Consider the following 13,355-nt stretch of genomic DNA (forward strand, 5'->3'; position numbering starts at 1 on the left):
CCCTGATGGAAACGCGTGTGGAACTTCCCACGCACCCCTGAGATACGTGTACCCTGCTCGCACGGGTCCAATCGCGTGTGGAAATTCCCACGCACCCCTGAAATACACGTACCCTGCTGAAATCGCGTGTGTAACTTCCCCTGCACCCTGAAATACAAGTACCCTGCTGATATCGTGTGTGGAACTTCCCGCGCACCCCTGAGATACGCGTACCCTGCTCGCACGGGCCCAATCGCGTGTGGAAATTCCCGCGCACCCCTGAAATACGCGTACCATGATGTAATCGCGTGTGGAACTTCCCGCGCACCCCTGAAATACGCGTACCCTGCTTGCACGGGGCCAATCGCGTGAGGTACTTCCCGCGCACCCCAGTGATACACGTAGCCCGCTTGCTGTGCTGGTACAGGGTTAGCGCAGCCCTTTGCGCTGGATTGGGTATATTGATGGCTTTTCCCTGCGCGAGAGGCGTTCTTGGGGGCGTAACTGGCGCTGCTGCAGGGTCGCTGCGCCACTGTGCGCCACGGCTGGTTTTGGTGGCTGGAATCCATGAATACGCTGTGCGCGGAAATGGATTTTAGCGCACGCGGCTTGCGCAGGGATTCGCACGCGCACACTGTGCGCCAGCCGCGTGCGCCACTTGTGCGCTGAATTCTATGAATTACCCCCTTAGTGTTTTTGCTCATCCAATTTCAAAGCCATTCTGACAGTTGAAAATTCAAATCCGTCTTTTTCTTGTGTTTAAGGGGGGGAAGGTGAGAGTGATATTCGGTTTGACTGTCTTATTCCTGAGTACCTGCTCTCTCCTCAAATCTATTGAATTGCCTATTGGTGGGTCGAGGAGTGTTGCAGGGGGAACCTCTAACCATAGCACTATCTGTTCCAAACCAACCCAAAAGTATCCTTTTCTGTGCTGCATTCTTTTTGTGTTCATTACCTGTTTCCCAGTGCATTAAAGATATTATTCAGTGTTCTGTCACCCCATTGGTGATTGTTGTTACCTATTAAAATATATTGAGATTTAAATTATAAATGCATAAATAAATATTTACCGTTCCTGATTCCTGGTTCAGTGTGACCAGGGGGGGATTTTGAGAAGGGTGTGATATGAGTGGTATATCATTCAGAATATTGAATTTATAGACAAAAATAAATAAGGGTTTCATTTGCGCACTACATTTCTAGGCGAGACCTTGGTGTGTGCCTGATTTAAATCCCTTTACAAGTGCCATGGTTTCTGTTGGTTTGAATGCTTTCAAACGCTGTCAACAATGATTCAATGTGGGTCAACATGGTAGAAAAGCATGAGATCAGCTGCTTTGCTTTGGTAGTTGCTGAGAGTCCCAATCCATTGGCTCAGGGACAAAGCTGAGTACTTCTTCTCATTCCCCTGACCAGGGTGAGGCTGGCTAACACCTGCAGTGGTGTTTCATCTCCAGTGAGGTCCTGGGTACCAGTGTAGCTGGCAGATAGGCGGGTCTTGCTCCTGCAGAAGTTCACGCTGTGCCCTGGGAGTGGGTAAGGAGCAGAGCTTGTCTCCTCTGCCTTGGAGCATATAAACGGCTGATGGTTTTGGAAATATCAATGCTCCTAAAAGAGGTCCTTAATAAATCTTCTTAAAGTCAAAGAATGAATCAAAGAAAGCAGGGGAGATCCCTTCCTTATAAACCCCGTCTTTATAAAGGCAACAAGCCACCAGGGATTAATTAAAAGTAAGCTTGCTTTACGATTGCAATCCTTGTTAGTATAACAATCGGCATGTTGCTTATTGCTTCATACCCAAAGTGCTTTGCTGTGCAGGAAGACAGGAAGGAAAGAAAGGCCAACAGAAAATTAAAACGGAGGAATCTGTCCTCTCTTTGGATCTGCTTTGCTTGACTTTCTAAACTGCCAATTCTTTAGCCCGGCACTTAAAAGGCCTTTTGGTATACAACATCCTGGTGTGAGGCTGGCCCTTTTGTTTAGGATGTGCCCTTTGATTCATGTTAGCAGGGCAGCTCCTGCTGAGGGCTGTCCCGCTGGAGAGTGTTGTTACCTGACCTCACAAAGGATCAAAGGCATGCTCAGCCTTTCCTGCTCTTTGTCCTGCTGGTGAGAAGAGACAGCAGACTGACTATGATACAAACAGCCAGTTCATGGCTAGCAAGTCTGACAGGGTTGACGTGAGTATGACACAAATCAGATGTGGGTTTTGATAATTCTGTGACCTACCAAGCACCATACCACAACCTATGTCTGGCTTACATTTTCAGATTACCATGCCACCAGGTGGGTGGGTTATCAAAAATCACTGTTTTGGGACAGAGGTGCAAATTTAAGAGCATCCCTTGTACTGCAGTGACTTTGCTGTCACAACAGCTGCAAAATAGGGCACCTGTGTCCTCTTAACACTCTCTGTGCCACTGGAGAAAGGGGGGTTCAGATCAGGAGACTAATGCAGCAGGACTCATATGTACCCTGTTCCTATGGCATGTAGCTGATGAAAGGGGGGTCTGATCAGCAGAGCCCCTTTTTGAGATTGAATTACCTGCATACTTTTCTTAATTAATAGACATTTTTTAAAAAACAGGGCTTTTGCACTCTTGCCAGGTGCCAATTCTTCACACATAGTGTATCGGTCACTGCTTCAACTATGTGGCACAAATATATATTTGTATATTGGGCATCCAGTGTTTCTCTGGGTGCACAATTTTCTGGTGGGGACATACATGAATTGCTGACTACTGTTGAAGTCCTGGCATCTGAATTATTGCACTATCTCCTGTCTGTCCCTTCAGAACAGTCTGTAAATCCTTTGGCAAATACGCTGTTTCAAGGCAATATTGTAAACATATTCATATAGAGAAAAAAATCACCAAACACCCTTTAAAGGGACAGAGCTTTAGATGACAGGTTATCCCATTTTGCTCATTTGTTTGCTATTCAGGGCCGGTTTTAACACTAGGTTGTAACTTTATCTTCATAAGAGAATTCTGGGATAGGTCTTTGAAACCACCACTGATATTGAATTCAGCAACAGGAGTGACACAGAATAGGGTTGGATGGGGCAACATACACACTCAGAAACAGAACCTACCAATACACCTACATGATTTCATTTTGTACTTGCTGCAAAACTGAATATAGCTCGAAACTGAAAGTCCATCGGTGGTCCAGATGAAGATAAGAGCCCACAGCATCACGGCCCCAGCAGCAAGCAGCAGAATAATTTCAAAGAATGTGGTGCAACCTTTCTGTAGTAAGATACCACCTGTAACAAAATGTATAGGAACATTCCCTGTCTGTAACACATCTCGAGGACTAGAGCATCCTCCCCCACACTCTCAGCCACACCTCATCCTCAATGGGCCTCGCAGGTCAGCTTCCCACTTAGCCATGTCTGGTAGGCGCACAATCGGGTCCCCTGTGTCCAATAGTTTATACACCTTCGAGATGTAACCCTGTGAGAGACCCCCTTGAAATGATAACTCAAGGGCAGACAGGGGTCAGTTAGCCCCTTTCTTTGTGAGTGAGTGGGAAGCCCAGTGCCACAACTGCGCATAGCAGAACCGTTCAGCTTCTGGCAGGGTAAGGCCATGTTTACGTTCCTCAAACATCATTGGTCGATTTTCTTTGTAAAGCTGGTGTATGTGTAACAGCCCCCCGCTACCCATTTCCCAAAGCCCACGGTGTATCGGCCAGACTGAAAGCTCAGGTTGTCCCACACCGGTGTGAGGGGACCCATCCCTGTAGACACTCGTCATCTGCGGAGAAACCACTCCATGTAGTAAAGTGTACACTTAGTTGTTGCTAGCAGACAGAAACCCCACTTCTTTCCCAAATATCTTTTGTCTATATGAGGTAGCTGTGTTCGGTTTACCACCGACTGGGCTTGCTCAATCAGTTTCCACTTTGGTTGCAGGCTGGGCTCATCCCAGGTAAAGATGTGAGACAGCAGTGCTAGATTATAGTGGAAGACATCTGGAACCCCCAGGCGACCCACACCCATTGGCCTCAACAGTACCTTCCTAGATATTCTGCCGCACTTGTTCCCCCAGATACATTTGAAGATCTTTCCCTGGAGTGTGCAGAGATCTGAGTCAGGGATTCTCACCGGCAATGCCAAGCCTAGATAAAGCAGGCGCAGGATCATATTTATTTTGACCGCCGTGATGCGACCAAACCAAGATATCTCCTGGTGTCCTCACCTGAGCAGGTGTTCAGCCAGTTCCGGGAAAAGCAATGGGAAATTTGCCCGAAAGACCTCAGAGGTTTTACTAGGCATATAAGCAAGAGCCACGATCACACTCCTCTCCTGGGGCCTCAAGGACACATCCAGCCCATGTGATTTAGTACAGTTTACCTTGAACCCAAACATCCGGCCAAAAGCATCCAGCTGCTGCAGCACCTCAGCTAGGGAGGGGCGGTTGTTGTTCAGGGTGAGCAAAATATCACCAGCATAACCCGAACACCCTCAGTTGCCCCATTAGCTCTCAATCGGTTGGCAAACGGCTCCATACACAGGGCAAAAATCAACGGGGATAGCGGGTAGCCCTGCTTCGTGGCCCTGGTAATTGACAGTGTGGACCACAGAGCGCCATTAACCCTAAGACAAGTGGATTGGTGTTGGTAGATCACCATTACCCAACTAGTTAGCCCTGCCCCAAACCCGAACTGCTCCAAAATACCACAGAGACAGCTCCAGTCCTCCCTGTCAAAGGCCTTATTGGGGTCCAGCGCAATTATGCCCAAATCTATACCCGAGCGTCTCCCCACTTCCAATAAGCTAAGGACTCATTGCATATTGCTGTGTGCGCTGTGGACCACACTGAAACCCGTCTGGTCACTGTCTATGAGTTTAGGGATGACCTCCATCAAATGACGGGCCAAAATTTGGGAATAAAGCTTTGAGTCTATGTTATTGAGAGTAATGGGGGTGATATGAGTCACAGCTAATTCTTGCCCGGCTTGGGGATCAGGACAGTTGTAGAGACTCCCATGGATGGAGCAACCAACCCCTCCCGAGGTCATAAAGGAGTTAGAAAGGTCCACTAGGGGACGGGGGGGACCAGGAGTTTGCGAAACTTCTTAGAAAAGGGAGCCGTGAATCCATCGGGACCCGGAGCCTTATGCCTGTAACTGTGTTAAAGGTTTGCCCATACATATCTATATGCACATCACTTATAGGAAACATGTTCATTTGGATAGAAGCCATTCTTGGAATCACAAGCTATCCTTCATGATCTGTACAAGGTTTCCAAGTCCCAACAACTTTGCAATTATATCGTCTATATGTGTTTCTTGTAGATTTTTCAAAAAATGTTTCCAAATACTTAGAGGCATTGCAGAAAATGTAGTATACCTAGCATGCATAAAGATCACTGCACCCTCTATTCATTCTGGAAATCATTTAGGTGGCCAAAACTGATCCTATTTTTAGCTGTTAAAGTGAACTGCTCAATCATTACAACAAGTCCCCCATATGAATCAAATCCATTCAGCACTAACCTCTTCCTTACCTCCTCTGTGTGACAACCCCAGGCTGAACTCTCATCAGCTCTGCTCTTCAACCTTTCCATGAAACCTCTGACGCACGTTACATAAAAGCAAGGGATCAGCATTTTGTATAGGCGCTATATAAATAAACTGTCATATCATATCATATCACTGACCACTGGGCAGATGACAAAGCCCTCCCTAAAGATGTCTACCCTGCACAACATACCTGATCTAAAGTGCTACAAGAAATAATTGACTCCTGAGTGGATGTCCTAGGGCTGGGCGATATGGACCAAAATTCATATCTCAATATTTTTGAGCTGAATGGCAATATATGATATATATCTCTATATTGTTTATGAGGGATAAATTCTCAGTTGTAAGCCGCCAACTACATGTGAGATGTCACGTATCGGGACATCCCATTTAATAAAGGAGAAAACGATTTAACTCTATGATCAAAATGCCGCAATTAATCAGTTGACTTTTAAAATGGTGTAGGTGAAAACACAAAGAACCATCTTCATTACATGTCATATGGATATTGGATGTGGCACCATCCACTGAGTGCGTGGTTGTGAGAGGATTATGTGGGAGTGGATATGTGGGTGTACCCCCCCATTAGCAAAGAGAGCGGTGGACAGAGGTGGTCGACAAAAAGTCACTTCGCAAATGGGATCACAGTGAGGGGATCGGTGGGCAGGTTTCGGAGGGTGGGGTTGGACAGGAGGGGGATTCTGGGAGGCGTGCTTCAGTGGAAGCAAATAGAGCCGCCTGTACATCTTCATGAAAACAAACTTTAACTTATTTTAAAAATTCCTATGGCTAATAAAGTGAGATTAGGGAATTAGGCATTCTTGTGCTATGCCCCAAGAATTTAGAGCTTCTTTCCACAATAAGAATACCCCTTCCCTCTAGTCCATGCCCACAGAGGTAAAAACCTACCTGTGTCTACTGTAAGGTTGCACTGATCTATCCATATTAACTTGTGTCTCCTCTTATCCCCACAAATCCTATCCATTGCCCATTTCATCTGAATCCTACATATATCATTATCTTAGAATGTTTGTGCATTGGAAACTGGGCATGCACTGAGCCCCATATGTATAGATATACCAGTTTCTACTCTTCGCCTCTCCTCAACTAAAATTCTGCTAGACTCCAAGACCCAGTGAGGCACTCAGAGAATAAGCAGGAAGGGCCTTGGACACGAATGGAGTGACAATTGTCTGCAGCCTCACAGAGAAATCCTGTGGTTGACCATATTAATATGGTAACACTAAAGAACGGTATTCAGAGAAAATGTATTTTTAAAGTAGAGGAAAAGTTGATACCAACCCTCTTCCTTGTTGAACAAAACACACAAACAGACTGTCCCTATTAGGAAGAATACCCTGTCCCTAACCCAATGGATCTCTCCCTAGGGGTCAGATGGTGCACCGCCTATCTAAAAGGGATAGCAGGAAGATTTTCCCTATCCCACAAGTGTACACACCCAGCTATAAAAGTCAGACACAAGTTATAGGATACAAGTTCAAGACATTAAACATTATATTTAGTCTAGACATAGTAAATCACATCTAACCCCCCCCCCCCCCGCATTCCGTTTGTGTCATCAAAAGCCAGCTGAAAGGGAACTGATGGGGAGGTGCAACTCAACTAGCAACAGAACACCCTGTTATTATAGGGGAGGAGAATTGTGAGACTCGCAACTATTTGTGTCAGTGTTCTAGGGGTGACACAGCAGCCTGCAGCATCTCTGTCCACTGTAAGGGATTAGGGTGCAGTATTTTCTCACAGTGACGGCGGTGTTTGTTGTGGAACGGGATGCCATTTGTCCCCTTCCCCTTTCTCACAGGGCTACTTTGAAAGAGTACAGTCATTAAGAGTATACCAGATTGTCTATATCAGAATGATAGCCTCCCATCCGAAAATAGTTTATATGGATCGTCTCAGAGAGAGAGAGAGAGAGAGAGAGAGAGAGAGAGAGAGAGAGAGAGAGAGAGAGAGAGAGGACAAAATAGCTCTGAACCTGTGCACAGTTTCTGTAACATTTCCATATACCTCTGTTTTACAGGTTTGCCAAGAGCACACACTGATGAATCTGGGGAATTAGCAGATGTGTGTGTTTAAACAGTACCTGTGAAAACCACACACTGCATTGTTGCCTCCCAAGAACTAGAAATGATGCATTCGAATCATTACTTGAGGGCCTTGAATTTAAATTGAAGAATCATAACGTGTGTGCTAATTTGCCCATGAATGCTGCATAATCATTGTCGGCCACCTCTGGTCCCCTGTTCTTTTGCATGCTGTGGCTGCTGTTGTCAGTAAAGATTACACAATGAACATATATATGCACTCCTGGTCTTCACTGCTTTTTCAGCAGAAACGTCACTGTTTCCTAAGGCTGCGCTGCAGCTTCTATACGCACGAGACATGTACTCACGACGAGATGTTGGTCTTGGCATGTTCTTGAATGAGTTCTCCTTTGGGATTGACAGTAAATATTCGGTTTAAAGAGACCCCCACCTCCTTATAGGAATACACGTCCTGGGATGAAACAAAAAGAAAATACATTAATTAGAAAAGAAAGAAAATCTAAAACATTTGTCTGGACTTTTAACAAGTCATCCTATTCATTTGTAGATTGTCTCTTTTTCCTTTTCTTTGTAAACAATGAATGCTACAGAAACATATTTCTCCAAGTGGCGAGTTAGCGTTACTGAACATCAACCATGACAGCACCTGAGTGTGGGGAAGTAGAATGGCGTGCAGTGCTAACATGTGCAATGCATGCCCTGATTCCCAACGTTCTAGTTTATGAATCCAGCAGTTAACACCCCCAGTAGATCATATCTAATCCCTCCCATTCCCTTTGTGTCATCAAAAGGCAGCTCACAGGGTACTGATGGGGAGGTGCACATCAACTAGCCACAGAACACCCTATTATTAGAAGGGAGGAGAATTGTGAGACTCGCAACTACTTGTGTCGGGGTTCTAGGGGTGACACAGCAGTCTGCAGCATCTCTGTCCACTGTAAGGGTTTAGTGTGCAGTATTTTCTCATAGTGACGGCGGTGGTTGTGGTGGAACGGGATACCATTTATGTCAAGGTAACTGACTCAGTGTTTTTAAAGTGATTTGCATTCAGTGATTTTAAACATGATGGCCCACATACGTTTGCCGGTCCGGAAACAACAGCACTGTTGTTTCCGTACCGGCAAACTACAAGTCTGCCTGCCGGAGCCACTGTCCCCGACAGGTCTGACCCTGCCGGCTGCAGCGGCCACGGTAGACAGACTTGTCACAGAAGCACCGGCACCTTCGTTAACGGTGCTCCCGTGTCCCCATTCCCATAGAGTCCTAATTGCCGGGCCTGACTTCTCGGCCGCTGGACTTGGAATAGCCCAGTGGCACCGGGAAGTCAGGCGCCGGTAATTCATTCAGAGTCTGGCGGAAACCCGCCGGTAGCAAAATATCAATGCTGTAGCAGTATTTTGGACAAAGTCTGTATGTCTGGCATTGAATGTGGCCCAGTGAAGAGGCTATAGTTGCATTAAGCCCACTCATTGGTTCACTGTGAGGAACTCCCTCTGCCTGTCTATGTATACGGATATTGTATATGTGTGTCTCAACGTGGCTTTATTTATGTGACTTTCTGTGGCTATTTATGTATGCAAGACTCTGGCTGGGCCTGTGGCTTACTCTTTCACTTTCTCTTTGTGTTTGTGATGGCCTGCGAGAGTCACAGTTCATCACACTGTGGGTTCACCTGCTCCTAAAATCCCAAAGTGTCTGGAAAGTCCTCAAGTAAAGGGACCCTGGCGGAGAACAAAGGTTTGCTTTAAACATTAGGAGAAGTCTTTTCTAAAATGGAAGAATAATTCAAATCTGCAGCACTGATCTGGGTTCACTTTTCATGTACACACCTATGTACAGCATTTATTTGGTGCTTTAAATACGGCAATGCTCTGAGGGATTTGAACCGGACTATCTTTATTTTTCTTCGGTTTTGCAAATGATTTGTGTATGTGTTGGAGTGCTTTGTGACAGGTCTAAGGAATTGGACACTTGGCTAAATACAACTGAATTCATCAAGACATTAAGTGAACTATGACAGCAGGTGATGACCAAATACTGTCTACATTTTCCCAGTTAAAGATTTGGAACCACAGATGTACTTGAGATGATTATGGCCTTCCCACAAATTGCTATATAAATCGATGAACAAAATTACTTAGCTTTCAGCAAGGTTCTTTCGCATGGAGTAGTCCTTCCTCCCACAGATTCCACCTGTCAGCTATGTCTTCTCCCAGCACAAGCTGTCCTCTGATAATGTTCAGGCATCATAGGGTGCAGTGCGGCTCAAAATTAGCTCCACTCAGCACCGTTGGGTGCCCATGGCACCAGACATGACATTAGGAGCTGTATATATGGGGCCAAGTGTGACCCATGACCTCAGTACTACCATTATCCCTGCACTCGACAGCTGAGGGACACCTTAACAGCTGTCAATGTCCTTGCCCTTCGAACGGATTCCTTCATCTCGCAGATTCCTCATCTTAGATAGACATAGAGAGCAGTACAAAAACTTGGTGTAAGGAGGATCTACATCAGGAAACTCTGAGTGACTGCACAGCAAAAGTGATTCTCTTGGCATGACAAGGAATCCAGGCGGTAATACATGGTAAGCGTGCCCAGAGGAGGCCACAAAGCCACTTGATAAATAGCCAACGCCGGCATACCCCTCTGCAAAGCAGAAGTGGAAGGAGCCAGGCATGCAGTCAAATGAGCCCTGAGACCCCCAGGCATGTCTTTCCCCATTAGATGATGGCACTCTGAAATCCAGAGGACGACTCACTGTGATTGGGTCGCTTAGAAGCAGATCTGTGTAATCCACAAAGAGCTAGTCATCCTTCTTGATGTCCTGTGGGCAAGAGATATAACAAATAAGAGTCCTCCTGTGGTCCAGGCAGCGATATTTCTCCTCCAGAAAAAGTGGAAGGAAGAAAACAGCAAGATGGATCTTCTGTGACACATGGCAACACAGCCTTGGGAAGATTGATGAATTTAGTGGCGGGCCTCACGCTAGATAGAAGCACATCCAATATTTTCTAGCCACGTTCCACTCCTTATAATTCAGTGTCTCAACATCCAAGCATGAAGGTTGAGGCTGCTGGGGCTTGGGTGGAGGATCTGGCCAAACCGAATGGTAGAGTAGGTGCAAGGAGGACAGACTGATATATCCAGACGTTTTCCGGATACCATTCCCTCCAGATTCAACATGGGGAAATCATGGTTACGTAGACTTGAACTTCTGCATTCTCCTGAAAAGTAGTGGAATGACAGATATAAGTGGGAATGTATATAGGAGTTTTAGGTTCCCATCAGCAATCACTGTTTCCCCCATAGCTCGCCTCTGAGGAAATTTCTGAAGCAGAACAACTTGTACTCCTTGTTGACTCTGAAGGAAAGAAGGTACACTTGAATGGTCTCCCAGAGGGTGCATATCTTGTCCAGAACTTCCTGGAAGAGCTCCCACTCATGTATTCCTGATCATGGCATCTGCAACCTCAGGTCTCTGATCCCGCAAGATGGACAGCTGACAAGAGACATGTAAATCTCTAGAGCCCAGAATCCAGAATATCAGTTACATGGCTTACCTGCCCAGATGCCGCAAACCTATCACACTTGTTGAGATAGTGCATTGCCACTGATTTTTCTGTCAAAATAAGGACATTTATACCTTGTAAGGACAATGTATGGACGGAAAGCCACCAAGACCAGCCTGATGGTCTGTAGTTCCATCAAACTGATGTTTTCACATGCCTCGGGCAGGAACAAATATCGCTCAAAGTTAGATCTCATAGGTGAGCACCCCAAACATTCAAGGAGATTTCCATGACTACAGTCAGATGTGGCCAGGTTTTCCGAAGTAGATATCCCCTCAGGCTTTTGCCCTGCAGGTTAAACCACAAGAGGTTCCATGACACTGTATCCAAGGATTAAAGCAGGTGAGACATGTCATCCTGAAACTGAGACCACTGACACATAAGTAACTACTAGAGCAACCTCATTATCAATTACAATCTGTCAGCACCAGATTGCCAGAAGCAATGAGACCAAGAAGGTGTAGACGTAGATGCCAGAATCAGATTCTAAGACCAGAGGACAGTCAACATCTGTAAGATGTGTGCCACTTGATCCTGGAAGGAAAGGCTCTGCCAAGCGAGTGCCAAGAACCACTCATATTAACTGGAGCAACAGGGGTGGTTAAACACAAAGCTTCTTGATGTTCAGGGAGAAGCTCAATTTATGCAGTACTTGACAGATGTGGTGCTGGTGCGCCAACACCGGATCGGGTGTGCAGGTTTGAATGAGACAATCATCCAGGTATGGGACCAATAGGAACCCCCTCTCTCCTGAGATGTGCTGTTACCACGGCCAACAGCTTGGTGTAGCCTCACAAGGCCAAGGAAATGCTGGTTCTGGAAATGGTATTGTGTGTTCCTCATCATGTACCTCAGAAACCTCCTGTGTTTGGTGTTAGTAAGTGAATGAATGTAGGCACCCTGAAGGTCAAGTGCAGCTCAAGGGCTTGGAGAATCTCGGCCAAGGTGACCAATTTGAACTTGTCCTTACGCAGGAACAAGTTCAAGAGATACAAATTAATGATGGCATGCAGGTCCGCAGCCTTCCTTGTACGGTACCAGACAGTACAGCTAGTACCAGCCCTGCCCTCGCTCTGAGGCAGGCGCCAGCTTTGCCAAAGGTTGACAGATTTATTTTATAAGAGGAAAGATTCCAGAGCAGGGGAAGAGTGGAAGAAGAGATGACAGGTGGGGAATGGATGAATGGGAGAAATAACCCTGAGCTACAACCTGTAAAACCCAAGAGTCAGAGGTGGCACAATGCCCCTCCTTGATGAACAATGAGAAACCCCACAGTAGGGTAAAATAGGCAAAGTACACATTAAAGGGGTTTCGCAATGAGAGCTGCTGAGAGGACAGTGGGAAAATAGGAGAAGGGCTAAATGAAACTGCCCCTGGGAGCAGAGTGAGCAGCATTTTAGAGAGCTAAACCTGAGGACTGAGCCATGGCCTGGGAGGCTTTGAGCTGCTCTAAGGACTCACCAGCTTTTGCCTCAAACATGTTGTTGCCGTAGAACAGTATGCCCAGAATCTTCACCTGGACTTTATGGGTGAACTCCATAGTTTTCAACCAGCAATGTGTACACAAGATCGTCTCAGTGGCCATTGCACATGCCACACAATCTGGTGTATCCAGGCTAGACTGAAGTGTTTGACACAAAGCTTCCCTTCCATCCTCCAACCAGCGAGGTGAGCTCACCCTTCATCTCTTTGGTCAGAAAATTCTTTGTTGATAACTATCCACAGGGTATGGGTGTACCTGGCCATTGCGCAGGTGGAATGAACATCCCTCGGGGCTAGACTGGTCAAGGCAAAACACTTGAGCACTTTGGTATCCAATGTTTTTCTCCCTGTCTTGGGGCAAAGAAGGAAATGTATCCAACTTTGAATTCACGGAAGAGGGTTGCAACAACAAGCAATGAGGTGTGGGTGGGTAGACAGAAATCCTGGATACAAGAGAGGCGGGTAATGTTGTGTTGCATGGTCAAGCCCGCAGATGGAACCAATGAAAGATTTCTGCCACACAGGCCTATCATGGGCAGCAACAAAAGACCAGAAAGGAATTTGGGTCTTCCTGGGAGGACCCTCCACCAGAATGTCAGGCAGGTCAAATTGGATCCATGGCTTTGAAGGTGAAGACAGCCCAAGAGCCTACATACTCTTGACAACAGTCCTCTGGTAAGAGGCATGAGGTTTGCCATAGGATGAATCCTGCATAAAATCAAGC

The 13,355-nt window shown here is 46.2% G+C and overlaps 1 protein-coding gene across 6 annotated transcripts in view; it reads right to left on the minus strand.

Moving 5' to 3' along the window:
- Positions 1 to 13,355, minus strand: part of LPIN1 (lipin 1) — a 369,397-nt gene that overhangs the window by 20,869 nt on the left and 335,173 nt on the right. For 5 of the 6 annotated variants that reach the window (XM_069605954.1, XM_069605950.1, XM_069605951.1 and 2 more), the window contains one exon: positions 7,925 to 8,028. In XM_069605954.1, coding sequence (XP_069462055.1) covers positions 7,925 to 8,028 — 104 coding nt within the window. Of the gene's footprint in view, positions 1 to 7,920; positions 8,029 to 13,355 lie in introns of those variants that run through there. The other variant, XM_069605955.1, reaches the window with a different exon arrangement.

This window comes from Ambystoma mexicanum, chromosome 4p, assembly GCF_040938575.1.
Source record: "Ambystoma mexicanum isolate Mex_15411 chromosome 4p, UKY_AmexF1_1, whole genome shotgun sequence".
NCBI lineage: Eukaryota > Metazoa > Chordata > Amphibia > Caudata > Ambystomatidae > Ambystoma > Ambystoma mexicanum.